A 24,312-nucleotide genomic window follows, 5' to 3' on the forward strand; every position below is an offset into this window, starting at 1 on the left:
CTCCCTCCCGGCCAAGGCTACCATATCCATATCCAGCGCGCTCCTACAGGTGAACGCTAGGACCTGTGCCAACCAGCTCAGCCCGCCCGGCTTCCCTTGGACCACGATAGCAGTCCAGGGAACCAGGGAGCGGCAGCAGCGCATCATCATTGCATTCTCCGTTAGTTGCGCTTGCGCCGACGGACTCTGGGGTGCCGTACAACATGGGCGACTATTGGCTCGACGATCAGCAGTTTTGCATGTCGCAGCTAAGCGGAGCGTCAATGGTTGTGTGCGACTTGAGCCATAAGCCTATGCACGCAAAAGTGGGGAGGAATGTGAGTGCGCTGTTTGGCGTGCGTGCCAATGAAAGCTCGGACGGACCAAGCTCGATCTGCTCGACGTTTGTGAGGTCGACGCCGCTGAGGCGGTCGACGCCGCGAGCACCAACCTGCGCGAGGGCACTGATGAGCGAATGGGAGAGGCAGCATATTGGGCGTATGAGGTATGAATAGCGCTAGCTAGAGCGCTAACAACATGACCTCGAGCACGTACGAGGTGAAGAGGGCCGCAAAGTTGAACGGCCCTGCCGAATCGCCGTCGGAGCGAATGTCGCCCTGCTCGAGGCTGCTCAAGTCCTGATCGGTGCAGTACTGGTAGCAAGCCTTATCATCATCCGACGGCGGATCGCACTTCGGCCCGATGACTTTTCTTCCCGCGTAAAACACTGGCTGGGTTGCAATGCGATTGCAGGTGCCGGCGGAGTTCGGATTGTAGTACGACATGCTGTACGAGACGACTTGCGTCGTTTCCGTCGTTCCTTCCGGGGGGGGTTCGGTTGGCGCTGCGACGAAAGTGAAGTTGCGATACATGCACAGATTCTGGTTGCCATAGCCCCCGCACACCGGCTCACGCGTCTCGTCGTACACGCGTTGTTGCATCTGCCCATTGGGCGTAAGAGTAGCTTTCGCCGTCTCTCCTTCTTCGAAGACCGCCCCTGGCATGTAGAACGCGAACCCACGGAGGAGGAGGTCGTTGTAATCTTTAGTGCCGGGCACGACCATGTCCGGGCGAATTTCGATGTTGAGCCGGCCAAACGTAGCAGCGTCGGACGTATCTTTGAACGTGGCCCAAGCGTCGTCGCTGACGTAGATGAAAGGCTGCTTCGACTCCGGTGGGTCTCGCGTGCCTGCGCGAAGGCGGTGGAAGCGCGGTCTGAGGCACAACTTGAGCTGTGCTGGTGTGCGGGTCGGGATGCGGTAGGCTGGGTATGTTTAGTGGGGCGCGCACAGTTATTGGTCCAAGCGATGGTCTGGCAGCACGTCTCTCCGCTCGACAACGGTGCTGCACTTGCATTTGGAAGGCACGAGTCGTTGTGCCAGAACTCAATGAGCGGGCCGTCGTCCGGCCCTGTCGGGTACGGAGCCCCATTCGATTTCGCATCAGAATCGATGCTGCATACGACTGGCTCACCGGTGCGGACGTACCCGTCCGTTCCATTGCACGGCGGAAGATTCTCCGGGCGAATGATGAGCGAGAGGAAGGGCCGATTGATAGCTGAAGTGCCTTTGCCCCAAACCGCTTTTGTGACGCATTCCTCGACGGCCGTCGCCTATGTTCAGGATACTGCTAAGAGAGCTGGCGGAAGGAGCTCGAACGAGCACATCGTCTGGAGTGAGCCCAACGAGTGACAGAGTCTCTCACCTGCGAGAACATCGTCTGGAGACCCTTGACGTAGTCCTTCGCCTCCGTCGTGAAGCCATCGAGGTCGCCGTATGACGCGCCGGCGACAACATCGTATTCGAACGGCTTGAAGTAGGCGGTGCCGTTCGAGAAAGCTCCGCACAGCTCGTCGAGCGGGTTGTTGAGCGACTTGACTCCGATGCTGCCGACAACGCACTGCTGGAAGAGCTGGGTCGTCTGGTAGGCAAAAGACTGGCAGAGCTGGCGCGTGGTCACAAATAGCTGCAGCGCCATGGTAGACATCTGAGTCTGAGAGGTGTCAGGAAGAGGGAGCGAGCGTGAGGCACAGAGCGATCAGGCAGATCAGATTGAGTTTAGAGCCAGAGGGCAGTAGCAGGGGGCGGCTTGCCCCGATCAGCAGCTTCTTCTCGGCCGCCCAAGTGTCAAAATTCGCCTCGCTGGAGATGCCAAAGGCGTCCTCGATGGCTTTCTCAACCTTCTTGTTTGCGTCCTCCTGAGCGAGGTTGATCAACGCCTATCCACAAAGCGCAATGCACTCCGCGTGAGTAGCGGCGGGGGCAGAGAAGGAGCACAAGAACCGCACGCGCCTGCTGTACGCCAGCGACAAAGCGGACGCCGTGGGTCACGTAGTCTGTGTGTGAGGGGAGGCAGCGGGGTCAGCGCTTTTGTAGATACAGAGCGCTGTGTGCGCAGGGGCGCACCGTTGCCGTAGTCGCACTGCGCGCGCATCTGCTTGAGCCACTTTTTTGCCGCAACATTGATTTCTGTATTGTATCCCGTCGTGTATGGCTCGATCATGTCGCCTGTGTTGAAAGAGGGGGACCTCGGCACGCTGTGTGCGAATTGGTGCCGAAACAGCACGACGCGCGCCTGAGTTCGCGTAAATCTCCGACCAGTATCCTGTGCCGAGCTTGGGCAGCAGGTCATTGAGCATGAACGCCAGGGTCGAGAGGTCAGCCAGGGAGTCGTTGCTGCTTGGTATCAGGGAGACATTGCTCGGCCTGCAGGGGTGGATAGCTGCATCAAACGCGCGCTGTGAGAGAGCAAACCGTCCGGTGCCGCTCCGGTGAGCATCTATGTCACGTTCCAGTCGAACTGTTCTTCCATGGCCTTGACGGACAATCCGGCGGCGTCCCGTACGTCACTGCTCAGCCCGTTGGCCTTGGACACCGCCTTGCTCGCCTCGAAGATGCTAACGGCGCCGTTGATGAAGATGCCGATGCCCTTGGTCACGTGAAAGGCACCATTGTATGAAGCCTCCTTGCCCGCCCAGCTGCGTTTGGGTGGCGTCGGATCCTGGAAGCCCCCGAGCCCCAAAAGATCGACATTCGGAGCTTCCCACCCTGGGTGAAGGCAGCGCCCGGCGTGATTAATTGCAAGCCAAATCCTACGGCCTGGGGGTGTGCGTGTGCATCTACACCGGCGAACCAGATCCTTCTTTCTTTCCCCCCCACGGGAACTTCGCGCCGATCCCTGCGCCATCAGCCTTCAGCTGAAACGCTGTTCCCGCCCCCGAGAGAGCAAACGAACATAAGGTGACGCACAGGTCCATGATCGCCTTCACCTGCTGCTCGACAATCCACGCGTCGATATCCTTCTTCATCTGCACCATGGTGTCGTCCATCTGGCCTCCAATGCTCTTGATACCCTTCATAGCAGCGTCCATCCCAGTGATCGCCGTGGTGATCGTCTTCATCGTCATCTCCTGCGTCCTTGCGGTGACACTCTCCTTGCCACTCAGCTTCGCCTGCGAGCCGCCGGGTATACGTTACTAAATAATTGACGTTACTAGTACTAAAGGACGGCACTATTTGTGAATCGTGCTGACGCGCTGGGACCTGCTCAATCCTGAGTTGCGCGATGTACAGCTGTAGTTCCGTCTCCTTCTCGACCTGCTTCTCGAGCGCCGTCTGGAGGCGCGTGAGGGCGTTGACGTAATTTCCCATCTCCGTGACGTAGAACTTGTAGGAGAAGGACGGTATGAAGCCCGAGTTGCTCTCCATAGTCGATCCGCCAGTCAGAGTAGCGATGTTCATCGCGTGGGCAGACTGGGCTTGTAGCAAGGCGGTGCCGAAGCTGGACTCGATCATGTGGGAGTCGCAGCTCCCGATCCCGGTGGTCAGACGGCGGCGGTCGACATGCGGATGGTTGTGGCAGCATTTGAGTCCGGGGTACGCGCTGCATGCGTCACAGATTGCAGCCTTCGCAGCCTCGGGCACGGGCGTGTCGTAATCGGCAGGAAACAACTCGCTGGTTTCGTCCCAGAGGCCGTGACCCTCAGTCACGTTGCGTGGCAACGCGCACGTTTCCGGGCAGGCGTGAAGTACCTGATAGGGGCGATTAACAACGGCATGTCTCAGCTGTGTGAAGCTTATTGTCGCTGTGCGGCGCAGATGGCTGGGCGGACTCGATAGGCGGACCTCTGCGACGCAAGTTTCTGGGCACGCCTCCTTCCCAAAACGGCAGAGTCCAAAGCCCTTCGCGTGCTCGCACGTTGGAACAAAGCCCTTGTCACAAGGGGACGTTGGTGGCGGCATCGGGTCGTCCATGAACGGCGCAAAGAGCGTGCGACGGCTACTGGAAGAGGAGGCTTCCCATTTAGCAGTGTCAACAAAGGTGTCAATGACACTTGCCGTCGCTTGCAGGTTCTTCGTCTGAAGGATGCTCACCACTCCAACGTCCTGCGTCGCGCCGGTGACGTCTAGCGCGGAATCCTCGGGAAAGGTGTACATCTGATCATCAAACGGGATCGGTAAGGCGGCATGGTGAAGGGTAGGGAGAGGGCATGGGGCAGTAGGGGAGCGCGGGCCTGAGATCCTTTGGCTACGTCAACAAGACGAAGCTGGATGGCGTAGCTGAAGAACGGCAAGTACCGCGCCATGCTGAATTCGCAGCCGGGTGCACCGGGGATGTCGCATGCCCCTGCCTTCGCCTCAGGATCTGTTCGGCAAACGTCGCCGACGCACCCCGAGATGCCGGCCTCGAGGGCCATCCAGTCGTACGTGCCTAGAGACCAGAACGTCTCTCCGCACTGGCGATTCCACTCCTGCAGTGTGCCGAGCGTCTGGTCGATCAAAAAGCCGCGCTTTGGCTCGACAGCTGCCGGCTTGGCGCGGATGCGTGCGGCGGGTTTGTGCTCCACGCACGCAGGGCCGAGGTACTTCTTGAGCGCAAAGGATTCCTGGACAGGCACGTGGAGGACAAAGCCGGATCGTGTCTCCACACAGTCCGGGCCCACGTAGTTCTTGAGCATGTAACCCCAGTTCTTTGCAGTCATGTCAACGTAGCCCAAGCACTCTGCATTGGAGTTGCACTGCGCCTCGCAGTCCGCCTGGCTCGAGCAGACGCCGAGGTCGGAGTTCCCCCCTGGCGCGGAGCTGCAATCGCCCACCACATTCGTGTCTGCCGCGACGGAGTCCGGCGAGTCGCAAACGAATTGCAGCTGCAATCCCCATCCAGAGTTTGAGTCAGTCCGGCGCGCAGTCACGGTGGTGCCCTCCTGAGAAATGGCAAATGTGTCGTCGTAGGTGTCCGTGCCAAGCCAGTTGTCCCGGTTGACCGTTTCTGGGCATTGCAAGCCTGACAGCCCCACATCCTTTGTTTTGCTGTTTGACGACGATGATCCAATGTTTACCGTCACCGGTGCTCCGCGCCGCACTGCTTCCACTGAGTAGCCGAGGCAGTTCTCGTCGATGTCACACTTTGCCTGGCAGTCGTTGTCGTCGTTGCAGGAGCCGAGGGAGGTGTCGCCGCCCGCTGGGTCGCACGGCGTCGCAATGTCCGTCTGGGGAAAGGTCGAGTACTCTGGCGGCGCGATATCCGTCTCGTCGTCGCCGGCGATCTTGAGGCAGCTAAAGGTTGTCGGAGTCGACGGCAGCACGCCTGGCCTTTCTGGCGTGCGCGAAACTGGACCTGGGTCGTCGTAAGCAAAGACGAAGGGCGGGTGCTTGCACTGCTCGACAAGATCGGGTTGGGCGGCCGGCTTGGTTTTCTTTCCCTGCAGCTCGAGGCCAAGAGGCGAGAGCGATGGAAACCAGCAAGGCACCGCGGCGCGGTCTTGTTTGCCAGGATCTGAGCCAACGGTGCTGTGTTTGAGGACCCCATCCGGGCCGTCGGCGTCCATTCCGTTGTACGCAACGCAGCTCCACGTGCCTCGCGGGCAGGCTTTGAGGGGCCGGTGGTGATACTTGTCATCGCCGTGAGGGCTCTCGTGGGAGCACGTGTACGACACGGAGCACGGCGTGTAGTCCGGCGCTCCGGCGTCCGGCGTGCCGTCTTGCGGGTGGCGGAAGTCGCACTGCGTGCCATCTTTCGGGGCCACACAGGCTAGGTTGCCCTTGTAGAGCGTCGGCCTCGAACCCGAGATGTCTCCGCTCGGCGCGAGCTCCAGGCTGCCAAGCGGGCACACCTTTGTCACCGTGCCAGTCGGATTCGGGTTGGGGTCGCAGGTACCTATAATCAATTATTTCAACTAACGGCAGCCCGCGGCGCCAGGAACTGAGAGCCGAGCACAGGTAGAAACCCTTGTCCACGACTGTGTCAGGCAGGTCCGTCCAGGTGATGGGACTGCACGACTGGCCGAGAGGGCAGGACTGAGTGCTCGCGACGATGTGAGGCTTGACCACCTCAAGCGGCGGAGGCAGCGGCGGCGGCGATGGCGGCGGAGAGGGGTGGTCGATGAAGTTGCACCCATACCAGTCAGTGCAGGTAAAGCTGCATCCCCATGAGCCGCAGGTCTGGGTACAGTCGTGGTCACGATGCACACACTTGTAGCCCTCATGGTCGCAGCAGGGACCGTACGGCTCGCACGGCTCGTCTTTTCCGGTCTGGGAGCAGCTTCCCACGCCGCAGTTTTCGCTCATGAAGGAACGAGAACCAGCGCCTTGGCACGAAGGCTGCCCGCCAAGCAAGCGTCCCCGATTGCACGTCTTGCAGCAACCCTCCTTTGCCTGCGGGTGGCTGCAGTGGCCTTGGATCGCAACGTCGCTGCAGCTCATGACGTCGCCGAGCCCCATCTCTCGAGCGGCCTGCATGACTGTGGTGTCGTCCGCGTCTTCGCAGCCTCCGCCAACAGCCGCGAAGCCGCGGCACAGTATGACAAGGCCGGCGAGCAGCAGCCAGCGAAGAGTCATGATGACGCCTTCCTGCAGCACCTGCGGCACAGCGACGACAGCTCGATTTGCGTTTCAGGCGTGTGCCGCGATTGGTGCTCAGTGTTTCAGGCGGTGCCGCGATTAGAAGCAAACGAGGGAGTGAGCCGCTAGACGACGGCGGGTGCACTAGCAATATGCCGCCAGAGTTTCCAGGTGCGTCACAGTGATCGCGCTGTGGCGCGCAGCTGGTGCGCGCGCGTGCTGGCGTACCGCTCCTCGGGATCGTGCTGATCGCCTGTTCACAGAGGACTTGCGAGTGAGCGTCGAGCGTGTCCAACGAGCAGGGTAATCGGGTGCTGCTGCGCGGTGCGCGGCCGGCCGGCCAGTGGCGAGGCAGTACCATCGAGTGCCCGCAAGCGCCGGCGGCTCGCAACGAGCAGGGTGGAGAGGGCGTGGGCGCCGGCAGCGGCGGCGCTGACCTTCTGGAAATGCTGCACCCCCTTCCAGGCTGCACCCCCTTCCAGGCTGCACCCCCTTCCAGGCTGTACCCCTTCCAGGCTGTACCCCTCAAGCACCGTCTGAAAGAATTTTACAATGCTCTCATGAAAGAATTTCACGATGCGGTCGCCGCACCGTCTGAAAGAAACGAATTTTACAACCGAACTCTCTCTCACAACACTAGTCCGTGTCTTGTCTTGTGTCGTCCGTGTGTCGCTCCTGTGTGACCGTCTTCGCCCGTCTAGCGTCCACCCATACCGCGCTGCTGTCACAGTCGTGCTCTGCGAGGTGCGGTTCGGCAGTGAAGGGCAGAGAGGGGTCGACGGCGAACTCATGAGTAGCAGGCGCGTCCGGCGATGCGATGGTAATCGAAGTGTGGGGTTCTTTGGTGTAGTCCCCGCCGTAGGACGGTATGCGGCGGTCGCCGCCCACCACCCTGCCCCCCCTGGTATGCCAGCGCCCGGTCCCTTGCCCTCTCTCGCCCTTGCTCTTCCTCTCCCCCTCCATGCCGCCCCCCCGGTACCCCTCCCCCCCCCCTTCTTCCTCTCCCCCCCCTTCCCCCTCCCCCCCCCCCCCCTTCCCCCCCTCCCCCTCCTCGCAGTAGGGCCCATGCCCCTCGACCATGTTCCGGTAGAATGATTCAGTGTTGCCGAAAGCGACAAAAGCGCCCTTCCGACCGTGCTCCCCGCTGCTGCTGAGGGGACAGACGACTTTGACGTCCCCGCAATAGTGCGTGCCGTGCGAGCCAATGTTGTCCGCGTCCACGTCGGGTTGTTTGTTGTAACTCTGACCGAGGTGGGCTTTCGGCTCCATTCGCACAGCGGTGCCCCACGCGGCGCTCAGGGCGAGGATGAGGCGTCGAAGAAAAAAGAAAGCCAAGACCCACGCGCGGCCCATGGGGGGGGGCAAGGTCTCGATCGGTTCGGCCGAGTTGGCTGCTGACTGCGCCATGCCTAGCTGCTGGCCCACGCGGTCGAGCTCGCGCGTGATGAATTTTGCCTTCCTCTTGGCCCTCCTCCCGCTGGCGGCCGCGCACAGCAACTTGATCAAGCCGAAGCCTCGCAACGCCATCGACTCGGAGCTCCCCGAGTGGGCGAACGGGAAGGCGCCATATCATTGGGAAGGTCCAGGGAACGGCACCGCTCCTTGCGCGTGCCGAAATGGCACGGACGTGTGCGCCTCAGCGCAGACCTGCCTGTGGTTTAATGTGGGGACGACGATCGGCTGCCCGTTGCCTGACGGCGGCGACAAGGGCCCGTCCAACCCCAATCGGATCGACCGGTGCGGCGCGGGCATGAAGGCGACCAACAATGACCCTGCGCACCGGACCATCAACCGTGCGGCCGTGGCGGGCTCCAAGGATGACTGGACGAAATTCAACCCCTGGCGTGCGCCCGGCCACGCCCCCGTGTACGACGCCTGCGGCCGCGCGAGCGGCTCGTACCAGGCCACGCCTGGGAAGGGCGAGTTCACCGATACGAAATACGCCAAGCTGGGCGACCTCGGCTCTCAGGTTTTGCCCAAGTACGACACCGGCACCGTGTGGCGCACCGGCTCGGTGGTCGAGACGAGGTCGAGTTTCCGTGCCAACCACGGCGGCGGCTACCAGTTTCGGCTTTGCCCCTTGACATCGGATCTGACCGAGGCCTGCTTCCAGCAGACGCCCATGCCATTCGCCGGCAACTCCAAGTTGATGATCTCGGATGGCAGCATGATCGAGCTCGACTCCGTCGATGTGAGCAACGGGACGCTGCCGGTCGGAGGCACCTGGCGCATGCTCGGAGTCCCGGACGTGGCGGGTGCTGCCACGTCCGGCTGGGCCTTCAAGCCTCCATGCCACGAGCCAGGGTACCCGAATCACCCGCCCAAGAGCTACACCATCCAGGCCAACTGCACGGGTGACTGGACGCACAACATAACAATGTACGATTACCTCCGCGTGCCCGCGCATTTGGCGCCAGGCGAGTACGTCCTCGGCTTTCGCTACGACTGTGAGACGAGCGCTCAGGTCTGGCAGTCGTGTGCGGATGTGAAGATCTTCGGCGCGGCGCTGTGAGGTTTTAAAGAGTACGGCAAGCGCGGGTGGTGCGGTGCGCCCGGCCCCTGCTCTCTTGTCGCCTAAAGCTACTACGGCTTTAAAGTAAAGCGCCGTAAATACGCTCTACTAAGGTAAGGTAAGGTACTGACGTAAGGTAAACTTCTCCACACACATGAGGTGGTGGGGCAAGGGGGGGCAACCCTCGCGTCTCCACGTCTAACGACAGGAGCCCTAGTAAATACTATAGTATCGTAAACGCGACATGTAAAACCTGGCGCCGCCGACGCGCCGTGACCGTCGATCGACGATCCGCGATTGCTTGCGAGTTGCGTTGCCCCGTTGTGTTGCGACGCCGTTGCAATCGTTTTTGGGCTCGTAGAGCTCGTTGGCGAGCCAGTCCCGGGCGACCTTCGTCGCCACGGAGCCCAGAGGGACCGTGGCGTACACCACAGGTCGCCGAACCCGCTGCCCCCCTCGGGAGGGAGCGAGTAGGCGACCTGACTGTTGGACCCTGTGGGGTTGCGCGCCGCCTGCGTCGCAGCCTCCAGGCCGTCCATCACGAGCCGCCTGCTGGTGCGGCTGCAATGGGCTCTGGAGTGGCCTCGCCGCTACTGCTGCGGCTCGCACCGCTACTGCTGCGGCGTGCGCGGCTAATGGGGGGCTCCGAACTGTTTATGGGTCGGGCGGTTGCGCACGTCCTTGGGTCGCCATTCCTGACCGAGTGCTGCCTCGGATGAGAGCAGCTCCTGCATGCTTCGAAACACGAAAGCCTTGGAGAGGAGAGCCACAACCGACGGACCAAGCAGGGGCCGCTATCCTCCGAGCCGACGCGCGATGGTTCGGAGCGGCAACCCAGACGTGTGCAGCCCCGCCCGATCTACGACTAGCTTTTGGGGGACGGGGGCATGACAACATACACATACATACATTCACGCTATGACAGGGACCGCGGCCGCGGAGCCGGCGGCGGACGGAGCTGGCGCGCAAGCGCCGGCCACCGTCGGGCCGCCGGGAACGCGCCGCGGACGACCCTGGAATCGCTACGATCGCGCGCACATGGAAGACTGCCTCATTGCCGCAAGGCTCGCAGGTGTGTCGCAGCTCAGGTATGAGTGCCCTGGCTACGGGACGGCGACCTTCGACCTGAAGTCCGAGAAGGCCGCGGGCGACCGCGAGCCGGTGCAGGCGGCGGAGCGCTCGTTCGTCGAGCGCACCGCGTCGCGGAAGGAGGAGCCGACGGAGGAGCAGAAGGATGCTCGGGCCGCGGCTCGCAGGGCCAAAAAGGCCCGGCAGAAGGCGAACAAGGCGGAGAGGAAGGCTGCGGCGGCGGCCGCGAGCGAGGCCGAGCGTGCGGACTACCCGCACGAGCAGCTGCGCGAGAACGTCGAGTTCGTGATGGACGGCCTAGAGGCTGCGACGCAGGCGGCGCGCAACCCCAGCGGGTCCAATATTCAGGTCGCCTACTCGCTGCCTCCCGAGGGGGGCAGCAGGTTCGGCGACCTGGTGTACGCCACGGTCCCTCTGGGCTCCGTGGCGACGAAGGTCGCCCGGGACTGGCTCGCCAACGAGCTCTACGAGCCGTCCCGGCGCGGCAAAATTGATGCGGCCTGCAGGGACCGAAAGGTCGCCGACCTGATCACGGCTGCCGGCGCCTCGGCGCCGGCCGACGCCGTGTTCAGCGGCAGGTTCGCGACGGGCGAGGCGCCCCGCCCGACGACCTCCGCCTCCAAGGCGGACGAGGGCGACGGCGCCGGCGGCGATGGCGGGACCGGCTTCGACCTGTTCGGGCCGGACCCCACCCTCATGGAGGATCTCTGAGGTCCTCCCCAGTCTCACCCCACCTTACCTCTGCCCCCCCCTCCCCCCATCCCTCTGCCTCCCATAGGGCAGGATAGCACTAGCATATGCGCCGAGTGCGCACACTGGGCCCACATAGATGTGACCCGCCCACTCGAGTGCGGCGCCCGGATGCTAGTGCTTGAGAAGACACCACAAACGCGGCACGGCCCGTTTTGGATGTCTGCGGAGATTCTGTCTTAGCACACACAGGGAGTCATTCGGAGTCATTCGATGGCCAGAGTGCGATTGTGTGTGTGCGGGAGTTGGTTTGTCGGGAGGGAGGGGCAGGCTGCTCACCCACGTGCACCGGGCCAGTGCTTGCACTTTGAATGCCGTGGGGCTCCTGCTCGTGTCCGGGCGTGGAGATGCGAGGGTCGCCCCCCCTTGCCCCACCACTTTGTGTGTGTGGAGAAATTTACCTTACCTTAGAGCCGTACCTTACATTCATTCATGACTCTCAATCAGCGCTTTGATCCCAATCACGCCACATGTGTGACTCGGCTAGTGTGGAGACGCCGTGTACGCAGAGTACCGTGGGGCCTCCTTGTCCTAGCACGGGAGTACCCGTGTGGACCGGAGGTAACAGCAGCAGCAGGGGGGGGGGGGGGGGGGGGCTTACTGCTGCTGCTGCTGCTGCTCGCGCGGCCGTCCACGCTCGTCAACGCCGAGGCGTCTCTGTTGCTCCTACGCGGTGAGTACGCCACGCTCAGGGCGGGAGTACGGGAATGTGCAGCGTCCTCAGAGCACCGCGTGAAGGGGGGGCTACGAATGCAACGGAAGACAGCGGAGTACAGCAGCCGAATGCAGCGGAGCACGCGTCCTCTCGAGCGCTGGTGGGGAGACTGGAGTGCGCGTTCCGCGTCTAGGCTGTTGTTGCTCCTCAGTGTAGTAGAAGGCTGTCCAACTGCCCATGTCCCTGCGGCGAGGGAAAGGGGACGGCGGTGCGGAGGCCGCGGCGGCGCGGCGAGATCTCGGCTGTACCTTTGAGAGAGATCTCGGCGAGATCTCGGCGAGATCTCGGCGAGATCTCGGCGAGATCTCGGCGCCTCTCTCCGCGCGGGCGCTCGTCGACGATCGGCGCGGCGACGCCCTCCTCGGGCAGCATGCCTGCGTCATGGGCACACCGACGTCTGGGTGGGGAGATCGCGGGGAGATCGCCATGAGCACACCGAGGCCACAGGTGGCCGCAGGGCGGGAAGACGGTCTTGCAGCGGGACACCAGAGCACCGCGGGAATGTGAGGGGAGGCGAGTGCAGCTGGATGCGGCTGAGAGCGGTCGAATGCAGCGGAGTGCGTGACCTCTCGGGCGCTGGTTGGGAGACGAGAGTGCGTCCTCTCCCGCTTCTAGGGGAAGCGCACGCAGAAAGGCCGAGGCCGCAGACACGCGCACCTGGGGAGATGTGGGGAGATATGGGGAGATAGGGGAGAGATGGGGAGAGATGGGGAGATATGGGGAGAGATGGGGAGAGATGGGGAGAGAGGGGGAGAGATGGGGAGAGATTGGGAGAGATTGGGAGAGATGGGGAGAGATAGGGAGAGATGAGACACGCACACCTGCCCATGCCGTCCGTTAAGGAGTGAGAATGGACTAGATTGAAGCGCGCACCCCGCACCCAGTCATCATCCTCTGGCAGCACTACCATCCGCCATGAACCAATTCGGGGTCGGTGGCGGGACAACCAATCACGCGCACCCGCGCCCAATCACCACTGGAAGCACTACCAGCCGCCATGAACAATGATGCGTCGTGGCGGGACAATCAATCACGCGCACCTGCAAATCTGCGCGGTCGAGATCGTGTCCCGCCTCGACTTCGCCCCAGAGGTCGGTCTGGTACCTAGCGGAGATGGGGGGAGATTGGGGGAGATTGGGGGAGATAGAGGTCGGTCTGGTACCTGGCGGTGTGAAATGGGGGAGATTTGGGGAGATGTGGGGAGATGTGGGGAGATGTGGGGAGATAGAGGTCGGTCAGGTACCTTGCGGCGTAACTGGGAGGATTTGGGGAGATAGGGGGAGATAGGGGGGGGGCGAGAGGTCCGCAGAGGTCTGGTCCTGCGGGGGAGAAGTGGGGAGATGCGGGGAGATTTGAAGAGATATGGGGAGGTCTTCCGCGTCTAGCGGCTTCGTACTGCTCGGCGACACGCGCAGCGACGCACACCTAGTGGGAGGTTCCTCGAGGTTCCTCGAGGTTCGTCGAGATTCCTCGAGATTCCCTAGATACCTATGAAGCGGAATCTCCCCATATCTCCCCATATCTCCCCATATCTCCCCATATCTCCCCATACCTCCCCGTATCTCCCCATATCTCCCCATACCTCCCCATATCTCCCCGTATCTCCCCATATCTCCCCATATCTCCCCATATGTCTGGTACGCGCGCAGCGACGCACACCTCGGCGTTCTCATCTCTCCCCACATCTCCCCATCTAATACCTCCCCGTCTCTCCCCACATCGGGTACGCGCGCGGCGATGCGCACCTCGCGCGCGCTCAGCCGCCGGCGATAGAGCGCGAGGGCCAGGACAAACGACTTGCACGACCCAGTCACCGAATCGAGCGCCGCCAGCGTCCAATCGTCGGCCGCGCCGAGGACCCGCGCGGCAGCCGCAGCGGCAGCGGGCGGCTGCGGGGGAGATGGGGGATTGGGAGGTAAGGTAAGGTAAGGTAAACTTCTCCACACACACGAGGTGGTGGGGCAAGGGGGGGCAACCCTCGCGTCTCCACGTCTAACGACAGGAGCCCCACGGCATTTAAAGTGCAAGGCCCGGTGCGCGTGGGTGAGCGGTGTGTGTGTGTGTGTGTGTGTGTGATTGGGAGTTCACGGCGAGCTCTTCGCCCCGCGAGCGAGCACGGCTTCGGAAGTGTCTCGGAAGTGTCTCGGAAGTGTCTCGGAAGTGTCTCGGGCTCTTCGGCCCGCGAGCGAGCACGGCTGAAGAGCCGCCATGCAGTGTCGCGGCGGTATCTCGGAAGTGTCTCGGAAGTGTCTCGGAAGTGTCTCGGAAGTGTCTCGGGCTCTTCGCGCCGCGAGCGAGCACGGCTGAAGAGCCGCCATGCAGTGTCGCGGCGGTATCTCGGAAGTGTCTCGGAAGTGTCGCGGCAGTGTCTCGGAAGCGTCAAACCTCTCGCGAATGTCTCGGCAGCGTCGCGGAAGTGTCGCGGAGTTGTCGCGGCAGTGTCGCGGCAGTGTCTCGTCGGTGTCTCGGAAGCGTCGCGGCAGCGTCTCGGAAGTGTCGGAAGCGTCTTGAGAGCGGCTCGCAAGCGCTACGCAAGCGTCTCGGAAGCGTCGCGGAAGTGTCTCGGAAGCGTCTCGGTAGTGTCACGGAAGCGTCTCGGAAGCGTCTCGGTAGTGTCTCATAAGCGTCTCGGTAGTGTCTCGGAAGCGTCCTCTTCCTGCTCGACGACGAGGCTCGAGGTGGCGTTCAGCTGGACGCCCTCGGCATCCGCGAGCCAGGATATCAGCGGGTCGTACGCCGCCGCCTCCTTGGCCGCAAGCTCGGGCTCGTCCTCCGCGTCCGCCCGGAGCGCCACGACGTCTGTATGCATCGTCCGCAGCATCGACGACGCCATCTGTGGCCGGATCGATGGCACCTGGTCGATGGACGTCGTGGCGAGCTTCATCAGCGGCATCGTGTACGGCTGGAGGAACTTGCCCTGCGCCTGCCACTCCATCGCCACCGCCCACGCCATCGCCTCGGTCGGCAGCTCGAGCGGAGACTTTGCGGGCGTCTGCAGCGCACGGCCGTCGAGCGTGACGGCCCAGCGCGCGGCGTGCGCGACGCGCTGCACGCCCACCGACTTGTACCATACCTTGATCCGGCTCTGCATCGAGAGGCGCGCCGAGTGGCGGGCCAAACTTCGGTGTTTTTCTTCTTTTATGAATTCTTTTCTTTTGCGCAGTCCGAGCCTGGCTGTTTTCGCCTTCCTATTAGGAAAAATTGCAGTTTACTACGTTTTGAGCTTTTCTCTTGCAGATTACTACACACCACACAATCCACCTTGCAGATTACTACACACACACAATCCGCCTTGCAGATTACTACACACCACACAATCCACCTTGCAGATTACTACACACCACACAATCCACCTTGCAGATTACTACACACCACACAATCCACCTTGCAGATTACTACGCACCACACAATCCACCTTGCAGATTACTACACACCACACATCCACGTGGAGAGGCCACGCTGCCTCAAGCAAATCCAAATGGCCCGCTCGGCGAGGGTCGCGCCCCGCCTCCCGTCAGTCGTCGTCCTCGTCCATCGCCTCGCCGCGCGGCCACTTGCTCGTCGCGAGCTTCGCGCGCCTACAGGGAGGCTCCGAGACGGCTCCGAGACGGCTCCGAGACGGCTGCCGTGCTCGTCGCGAGCTGTGCGCGCAAGTCCGGCTTCGAAGCGTTGAGCGACTCGCCGCCCGACGCGAGGGCGGCGGCGAGGGTGGGCTCGGCGGCGTTTGCGGCGCCTACGGGGAGCGTCCGAGAGGTTCGGGGAAGGGGCTAGGAAGGGAATCGGGGCTCGGCGGCGGTTGCAGCGCCGAGCGCCGACGAGAGCGTCTTGGACGACAGCACCCGGCTGGCGAGGCTGCCTGAGGAGGAAAGAGCCGCGGATGAGCGCCGCCGTTCCACGCATCCCGTGGGCGCGCGGCTGGAGACGCCGCCGCCGCCGCCGCTCGTCCTTCTTTTGGAGATGCCGCCGCTCGCGCCGCCGCCGCCGCGCCCCCGCCCCCGCCCGCCGGCGGCGCGCGACCGCCGCCGCGGCCCGCCGCCTCTCCGTACCAGCGCGACGCCTGCTCGGGAGACGGCGCCCGTGCCGAGATGTGGCAGGTGCTTCCCCTTTACTTTACCTTTATAGCGACTACGAGATCCGTTTGCTTTATGGCGTTTGAGCTTTGAGGGGGGGGAGCGACTTCTCTACCGAATTAAAGCGAGACGATCCGCTAAAGCCGTACCCCCGGCCACTCGTTCCAACTCTCTCCCCACACCGCAAAATGTAAATATGAGGCGGTTTCCGTTGAGACGCGGTCGGGGCCCACGCACGGGCCCACGCTCTCTGTCTGCGAGTTTGGCTCTTTGGCGGTACATACCGTCCTCACCCAGCAGCTAGTTTCAACGTGCGTGCACCTCACTGGCGGGTCGAGACCGTCCGACGCCCTCTGCCGCGCAAGCGGGCCCGACACCATGGTCCACGCGCGGCCCCACTGCGCCTGCTGCGTCTACGCCTCGGCCCGCTACGCCTCCTCGGCCTCGTCCGCCGCTTGGTCGACCTGCATCGAGCCTGCCTCCGCCGCATCGGGAGCACGGCTGGACTCGCCTCCCTCGCCGCCGCCCCCATCTCCGCCACCGCCTTCGACGTCGCCACCCTCCCCACCGCCGCCGCCTGCGCCGCCGCCTGCGCCGCCGCCGCCCTCGCCGCCGCCCTCGCCGCCGCCCTCGCCGCCCTCGCCGCCGCCGCCGCCGCCGCCGCCCTCCTCCTCCTCCACCTCCTCCTCGCCCGTCAGCTGCTGGATCTTTTGGCGCGCCTGCGCAGCGAGACGCAGCGCATTCTCGCGCTCGCCGCCGGCCACCGTCGCCTTTGCAATCTTCTCGAAGCGGAGCAGCCGCGCGCGCCACTTTGCGACCTCGCGCCCCGACGCGTCGCCCCGCGTCACGTTGTACGACAGCCACCACTGCTCCGGCTCGGCCGCGCCTCCGCCCGCCGCCTTGTCCGCAGCACGCCGGCGCATCTCCTCGCGCTCGCGCCCCTTGCGCTCTCTCTCTTCGTCGGCGGCCCGCTCCGCCTCCTCCTCCGCCTCGCGCGCCCGCCGCAGCCGCTCCTCCTCCTCCGCCCTTCGCAGCAGGTCCTGCTCGTCGAACTTCTCCGCATGCTCGCTCATCGCCGCCTGCACCTTGCGCATGTGCTTGCGCATGTGCACCGGGTTGAGCGGCACCTTGAACCGCTGCAGCTCCGCCTCCGAGGGGGCATCGTTGGACAGCGTGTCGAGCCCGGCCAGGCGCGTGCCGACCGACGTGCGCAGCTGCAGCGACATCTCGACCAGCTTCTTGCCCAGCCGGTACGGCCGCGGCGCCCGCTTGGTGGCGATGACCAGACCGACGTAAAACGACTTTTGGCCGTTGAGCCGCTGCACGCACCGCACGAGCGAGTCGACCGCCACGCGATTGAACGCGCGCGTCTCGATCCAGACCTCCGCGTGCCGACGCGGCATCACGAGCGCCCTCAGCTCGTCCGCCGACAGCGCCGTCTCCCGCGCCGTCTCCCGCGCCTCGGTCTCCTGGCGCTTGCGCCGCTCCTTCTCCGACGCCTCGCGGGCCGCCGCCGCTTTGGCCGCGGGGCCGCGCTTGGCCTAAGGTAAGGTAAGGTAAGGTAAGCTGCTCCACACACACACACACACACACACACACACGGTGGTGGAGGGGGGGGGGCAGGGAGCGACCCTCGCGACTCCACGTCTAGACGACAGGAGCCCGGCGGCATTCAAAGTGCAAAGTCCGGTGCGCGTGGGTGAGCGGTGTGTGTGTGGGGGGGGGGGGGTGCCTGTGCCTGTGCCTGTGTGTGTGCGTGTGTGTGTGCGTGTGTGCGCCTCGGTCGCGTACGCGTCGCGCAGCTTCTTGGTCGGAAGCGCCTCCAGCGGGTAGACCGCCTTCTTCTCGTACGCGCGCCACGCAAAGAACTCGTGCGGCCCGAACCCGCCGTCGGGCCGCTCGTCGAGGAGGTGGACGGCGCACGGGCGGAGGACGCAGTCGGAGTGGTTCTCGTCGAAATGCAGCGAGAAGAAGAGCTCCGACGGCGCCGCGGTGAGCGTGCCTCCCTCGTACTTGACCTTGCCGCTCGCTCCGGCCATCTTTGCGTACTCGTGGACGTCGCCCTCGCGGTAGTACCAGCGCGCGTTGAAGTAGACCTCCGACGAAGCAAACGAGTAGACGAAGATCTCCTGCAGTCGCGCGACGTAGGGCACGTCGGCGCCGTTCTCGAGGTAGCAGTCCTGCCCGACCTCGTACGTCTCCTCCCCCTTCTTCATCTGGGCAAGGGTGGGGGTGGGGTGGATGAGGTTTGAGGGCGAGGGTTGAGGGCGAGGGTTGAGGGTGAGGGCGAGGGCAAAGGCGAGCGCGAGGGTAAGGGTGAGGGTGAGGGTGAGGGTGAGGGTGAGGGCATGATCGGCCACCTGGCGGTAAAAGACCTTCCCGTCCGCGCGGTGCGACGGCCTAACGAAAGGAGAGCCACCTCGGTTCCAACCTCGTCCGATCTCGGCGACATCTCGGCGACATCTCGGCGACATCTCGGCCTGCCAACCGCTACCGCGGCCTCCTCGTCCTCCTCGCCCTCGCTCTCCTCCTCGCCGCTCCCGTCGCTCTCCTCGCCGCTCGCGCCCTCCGACTTCTCGCCCTCGCCGCCGCCCTCCGCCTTGGCGCCACCGCCCTCCCCCTCCCCCTCGCCGCCCTCGCCCTCGCCCTCGCCCTCGCCGTCCTCGCCCTTGCGCTCGCCGGCGGCCGCGGCCGCACCGACGTCCGGCGGCGACACCTCCTCGCCGGGGCCCGCGGCGGAGGGGCCGCCGTCCTCCGCCTCCTCCACCTTCCGCTTCTTGCGCGCGGGCTCCTCCGAGCCCGCCCCGTCCGCCGCGTCCTGCGCCGGCGCCGCCGGCTCCGCCTCCGCCGCCGCTTCCGGCGCCGCTTCCATCGGCGCGTCCTCGGCCGCGCCGCCGCCTCCGCCGCCGCCGGTGCCGCCCTCGGCGAGGATGCGCGCCATCGCTGTGTCGACGGCCGCCTTGACAAACTTCTTGTGCGCGCGGAGGGAGCCGTCGGCGCCGGGCAGCAGCTCCGTCTCGAGCATCCGGAGCACCACCTTGACCGAGATGGTGTCCCAGTCCTCGCGGCGCAGCAGCCGGTCGATCGCCGCGTTCACGGACTCGTCCGTGAGCCCGGCAGGCCAGTTTTCCGCCGCCATGGCGCTGCAGGGTTCGGCCTCTAAGATGTGAGGGGTCTGTGCCACCTCAATCAAAGAGATATATTTGCCACTTTCCGCACAAACATGGCACCCGACCAGCTGAAGCTCTAGACTCGTCGACCGAGCTCTGGACGATGCCGACCTCAAACCACCAGCGCCAGCAACGACGTGCCGCGGCTCGCCGCGCCGCTGTTGCGACCGACGACGTGCCCGACGCCGTCCCGCGGCCGAAAGGAAGAGGCCCGCGCAACCACTTCTGGGACCCGCGGCCGCCGGGCGTGCGGCGGCACAACGAGTCGAACGAACCGAACCAGCGCAGAGCGGCGCGTCTCGCGAGCGCCCGCGGCCGCCACGCCGACGCCGTCCGCGGCCGACGGTGGTCGCGAATCAACGCGGCGCGGTGCAACGAGGCCAAGTCCTTCCAGGCTCCCGCCAGCAGCGCCTCGTGGCGTGGGCTGCACGGCCCTTCGAGACGGCCCGGGGGGCGGTGAGAGACCTCTCCCGCCGGCATGGCGCACTATATCACCCGTAGAGGCCTCTCTATAGTCGCCTTTTGGCACCTCCTCTCTCCACGCCGCCGATTAGACCTCGCCGCATCGCATCGCCCCCTTCCCTGCCCCGTCGCCCTCCTGAGCTCTCCCTCCTTCGCTCCAGCCATGCACAGGACGGCTGGACCATTGGCCCGCGTGCCAGGCGTCCGGGACGGCCTGGTATCGGCTCCGTACTTTGAGCCCTCTTGGGCCACCCTCGCGTCCACCGGCCGGCAGAGCACCGCTTGGGCGACTCAGACGGCCCGCCCGACCAGCGCGTTCGATCGTGCCGCCCCCACAGCGTCAGTGGCGTGCGTGGGGTGGCAGGCGGCGTCAGCGCAGCCCCTCGTGGGGGTGCCCACCGCTCTCCTCTCACCGCTCCCCCCCGCCCGTGGCACCCCACACACTCGTCCCTCCTCAGGGGCGCAAGGCGGCACGGCACGTTCAGCGCTTGCCTCGGCCCACCTCGCCTTCACGCCCGCCACCGCGACCAAGGAGGTGGCCTCGGCGGCCCAGATGAAGCCCGTGCGGCTCGTTTGGGAGCCGCATGCCGTCCCTCTCTCGCCGGCGCTGCTCACCACGCCCAAGCCTACGCCGAGGAACCCGTCGCGCCCGTCGCTCACGAGCTGGTGGCTCGCATCGACCGAGCCGTCCAGCTTTCTCACGCCCTGCCCACGATCAAATTCGAGACGACCAACATCCGACCACAAAAAAGGCCCGCGCGTGCTGCGCGGGCCGGCGAGCGACTAGCGAGCCAACCTGCTAGTCAATCAATATTGATTGATCAAACCTTCAGACATTCAGCGTCTCTCCACTTGTGTTAATACTGTTTTGTCGAATTCCCCTCAACGCCCTCACAGCGTCGCCGGGACCAGCGGGTGGCGGCCCGGCGAATTCCAAGAGACTCGGACGCCCTTCCACGCCTTAGGTATATTGTTGGCAAATCAAGACACAGAGCTCACACAGAATCACACTGCACTCCAAGAAAAGAATTCATAAAAGCTAGTCCTGCTTTGCTTCTGCACAATCGAACGCTCCACCGAATCCTACGGGATAATGCTTAAGGTTTCCTGAGTGACGAGAGGTTTTGTTGTAAAATTCCTGAGTCACATGCATCGATCTCGTCTGGAATTCATCGTCTGCTAACTCCACAATTCGCACACTCGCGCGCGCGGCAGTCAATCGGACGCTCAAGGCTGTTCAGGACACCCTAATTTGTGTCCGCGTGTGGAGGACCTCCATTGAGGACCTCACGTCGTTCTGGTGAGGACCTTCGGAGGACCTCTCTCCATTCAAAGTGCGGTTTCTGCCTTGCTGCCTCGTCTCTCCCCCTTGTGTCGTGCCGCTCAATGTAGGAGAGCAGGGCAGTGCCGTCCTTACTCTGATCGGAGAGGTACTGCTCATCAGCAGTGGAGAGGATCGAGCGGGGGACCGATAGGCTAGGGAGAGCGATCAACGTCAGCCGAGACGCCCGAGTGAGTGGCTCACTATACGGCTTTTAGTGTGGTAGTACAAGATAGACTCACATGGTCACAAGTCTTTAGTAACCGACCTCAAACCCGCGAGCTCGGGACGGTGCAGTGTTTGTGGCACTCGGCAGTAGGCACCCGCGGCACGGCCCCGCTGTCGGCTCTCGCGGGCTGCGGAACCGGCCCCAGAAGGGGACGGTCCGGGCGAGTGTGGCAGCTTCTGCGCTAGTATGGGCACCCTCTATCACAACACTACTGACCCTGGCCATTAGAGCTGCCAGTGATAGCGTCAGGAGCTGGAAGGAGTCAAGACCTGTTGCACGCCATCACCTACAGGCTGTCTTGTGTGATGGTTGGGATGTCCAAACGCCACCATCTTGGCTCTTGCGACCTCAAACCCGCGAGCTGTATGGGTGGTCCTGACGTCGACAGACGTCCGATGACCACGGTGAAGCTGAGCCGGAACGCGTCGACAGGTCTCGTCTGAGCCCGTGGCGGTCGCCGGCTGAGTCGCCGTACACGGGCCGGTACCTCAGTCAGGCGTCACCTCCGCAGCCTCAGGTCTCACACTCCATCACCTCCGACGGGACGCCTTCGGTGGCACGCTCGGCGGCGAGTTTGTGGCAGCCCCACAGCGAGCGCGGCGTCGAGCCTAATCGGTCTGATCGATTCGGCGCACTCCCTGGGTGCCAGGGAGTGCGCTGGGAACGCGCCTCGCGCGAGCGCGGTGCGTCCTGGCAGCCCGCGCTGGCTGCGGAGCTGCCACAAACTCGAGACACGCTTTTTGGGACATTTTCGACGCTTTTGGCCCATAAACTCGTGCAACAACCCATGTATAAAATGGAAAAATCGCAAAAATGAAAAACAATGAAAATCGACGCCTGCGGCGGGCCATGTGGGACCCCCCCCCCCCCATGGATACCCGCCCCGACTAGCGCCCCCCCCCTTGATGTTTGACGAGCACGATGGGGGCATGTGATCAACATGGAGCATGCGATGAAGCCTCCCCTCCTGCCCTCCTCAGATAGGGCATGCATCACCGTGGTGCGTGGGCAGACAGACAGATAACCCCCACCCCACCCCATGTAGCGATGTGCGCTGCAGCGTTTACTTCGGAAGGTCGGATTCCGCAGCCTTGGACATCTGAAACGTGGCGAGAGCGCCAAAGAGGTAGTTGATGACGCTGCCGATGGCGACGCCGTTGTACCACTCAAAGGGGGGCTTCCCGATTGTGATGCCGAACAGCTCCCATGGTGCAAACCAGATGAAATGGAGTGAGACGGTCACGAAAGCCAGGATGGCAATGGCAGTGGCGAGCTTCCAAATCTTTTTCGCCGCCGCCACCAGTGCTGCAAAGCCCGCGACGGCGGCAACAACGGTGAGGGCAAATGACGCAGTAGCAACATCTGCAGCGAACAATGGGGCGCGGCTTGTTAAGGAGAGCGTGTGTGTGCTATGAGGTCACTCTCGGCACAGCTCCACACCTGGGATGAAATCGGCGCAGGAAAGGCCAATCTCGTCAATGCCGCCACAGAGACGGTCGTACAGTTCAACCCCCATACCGACGGCCGCGACGATGGCGAGGATCGTACCAATGAGGAGGTTGCCGAGGGCACCTTTCTCCGTGTTTAGCATGATGGGCCTGCCGCAGGACAACAACGGGGCGTCTCTGTGGCGGGGCCTATGATCTCTCGTGGGCGGCGGAAAGGATAGGTGGAGGCGCGGGGGAGAGTGTCGCGACACCAGAGGCGCCGGAGTGTGGTGGAGAGACAAACGGCAGGAGCGACGCGCACACACACCGTGGCCGCGGCGAGAGAGTGTGTGAGAGTGTGTGAGAGCTCGACGAATTCGACGAGGGTGGGTGGGTAGCGCTTGTCGCAGCTGGGTGGGCGTGGCGAGGGCGCAGGCCGCAGCGCTCCTGAGAAGAGGAACCGGCTTTTTGAGCAAGGTGGCACGCCGGCCTCGAGGAGCTGGTCGATCAGGTTTATCCGAGACACGGCATCTCCCGACCTCCTCAGAAAGGCACGGCACGGCTAACCTCGGAATGTAAGCGCACTATGGCTGTGCTGTCTCCTACACAGCCATCTTACCTAAGGATGGCTGAGCTAGCTGCAGTGCAGCCATAGCCTCCAGGCCGATGGCTGCATTACACACAGGGCAGCCATCCTGAGTAGGGATGGCTGGAAGCTCGCTGCTGCAGCCATACCGCACGCCCCTGGGCGGGCCCTCATGGCTGAGCTGGCTATATCGCAGCCATCTTGGGTAAGATGGCTGGGCCACAGCCATTTCAGCCATCTACTATGGCTGGGGCACAGTCAGTGCAGCCATCGTGCGGTGCATGGCTGGTGAGCATTGCTAAAAATCTCTCTCTCTAATTCGATGGCAGCCGTCCGCCGCCTCCGCCACACGCACAAATGGCTGCGCGCTTGCCGCCCCCGGCCTCGCGGGACGGCTGCCATTGGCTGCCATCGAATTATCACCAGCCATGGCTCTGGAGGATGGCTGCAATCTCTGTGCCCCAGCCATAGTAGATGGCTGAAATGGCTGAAATGGCTGTCCCCCAGCCATCTTACCCAAGATGGCTGCGATGTAGCCAGCTCAGCCAAGAGGGCGGTAACCGGTATGGCTGCGGTAGTACGTCTCCAGCCATGTCTACTAAGGATGGCTGCCGTGTGCGTGTTGCAGCCATCGGGCTGAAGGATGTGGCTGCACTGTAGCTAGCTCAGCCATCCTTAGGTAAGATGGCTGTGTAGGAGACAGCACAGCCATTGTGCGCTTACATTCCGAGGTTAGCCCGCAAGGTGGCAGGCCGTTATGCCGTATCTGATAGCTCCGGAGATGAAACCCGTTGTAGGCTTGTAGCCCTCCTTTTGGTATTTAAAAAAAAACCGTTACGCCTCCAGCACAACCAAAGGGGGCGCGGACTGGCAGGCTCACCTAAGCTCAGAAAGAAAAGCCCGCATCCCCCCACACCGCTGCCGTTGCAAGTTAAATTTGGAACCCCCACAAAACTATAATGCATCTGTCGAAGAAGCTGCCGTTCTACCACACTGCAGAGGAAGAGGGCGAAGAGCGCAACGGATGCGCCTCTTGATGTTGTGAGCGCTCCAATAGCAACCGTTTCATTGCCTTCTTTGACGACACGCCTCCACGAGGCCAGCAATTTGCTTTCCTGCTTGACTTGGACCACTAAGATCTGGCTGGGGCTGCAGAAGCAGCG

The 24,312-nt window shown here is 63.5% G+C and overlaps 5 protein-coding genes across 5 annotated transcripts; 2 read left to right on the forward strand and 3 right to left on the reverse strand.

The window, feature by feature from the left end:
* Positions 1–226: 226 nt before the first annotated feature.
* EMIHUDRAFT_217106 (hypothetical protein) lies at positions 227–1,956 on the reverse strand (the record flags this gene model as incomplete). Its single annotated transcript, XM_005761203.1, has 5 exons — positions 227–291; positions 364–430; positions 522–1,168; positions 1,330–1,591; positions 1,684–1,956. The coding sequence occupies 5 exons, from the start codon at positions 1,954–1,956 to the stop codon at positions 227–229; spliced, it is 1,314 nt and encodes a 437-aa protein (XP_005761260.1).
* Positions 1,957–8,262: 6,306 nt separating this feature from the next.
* On the forward strand, positions 8,263–11,130 carry EMIHUDRAFT_105876 (hypothetical protein; the record flags this gene model as incomplete). The annotated part of the gene is made up of 2 exons (XM_005761204.1): positions 8,263–9,265; positions 10,403–11,130. 2 exons carry the CDS (start codon positions 8,263–8,265, stop codon positions 11,128–11,130), a joined length of 1,731 nt encoding a protein of 576 aa, XP_005761261.1.
* Positions 11,131–11,585: 455 nt separating this feature from the next.
* On the reverse strand, positions 11,586–14,975 carry EMIHUDRAFT_452992 (ATP12 chaperone protein; the record flags this gene model as incomplete). Its single annotated transcript, XM_005761205.1, has 9 exons — positions 11,586–11,742; positions 11,793–11,835; positions 12,031–12,067; positions 12,198–12,258; positions 12,511–12,541; positions 12,925–12,988; positions 13,281–13,309; positions 13,630–13,773; positions 14,550–14,975. The coding sequence occupies 9 exons, from the start codon at positions 14,973–14,975 to the stop codon at positions 11,609–11,611; spliced, it is 969 nt and encodes a 322-aa protein (XP_005761262.1). The 3' UTR covers positions 11,586–11,608.
* Positions 14,976–16,206: 1,231 nt separating this feature from the next.
* Positions 16,207–19,093, reverse strand: EMIHUDRAFT_452993 (hypothetical protein; the record flags this gene model as incomplete). The annotated part of the gene is made up of 4 exons (XM_005761206.1): positions 16,207–16,429; positions 16,688–17,495; positions 17,790–18,134; positions 18,908–19,093. Coding segments are annotated over 4 exons (1,508 nt in total), but the record flags the coding sequence as incomplete, so codon positions are not given.
* A 134-nt stretch (positions 19,094–19,227) lies between these two features.
* Positions 19,228–20,373, forward strand: EMIHUDRAFT_217114 (Hypothetical protein; the record flags this gene model as incomplete). Its single annotated transcript, XM_005761207.1, has 3 exons — positions 19,228–19,580; positions 19,758–19,909; positions 20,045–20,373. The coding sequence occupies 3 exons, from the start codon at positions 19,228–19,230 to the stop codon at positions 20,371–20,373; spliced, it is 834 nt and encodes a 277-aa protein (XP_005761264.1).
* Positions 20,374–24,312: the final 3,939 nt, after the last annotated feature.

This window comes from Emiliania huxleyi (assembly GCF_000372725.1).
Source record: "Emiliania huxleyi CCMP1516 unplaced genomic scaffold EMIHUscaffold_72, whole genome shotgun sequence".
Taxonomy (NCBI): domain Eukaryota; phylum Haptophyta; order Isochrysidales; family Noelaerhabdaceae; genus Emiliania; species Emiliania huxleyi.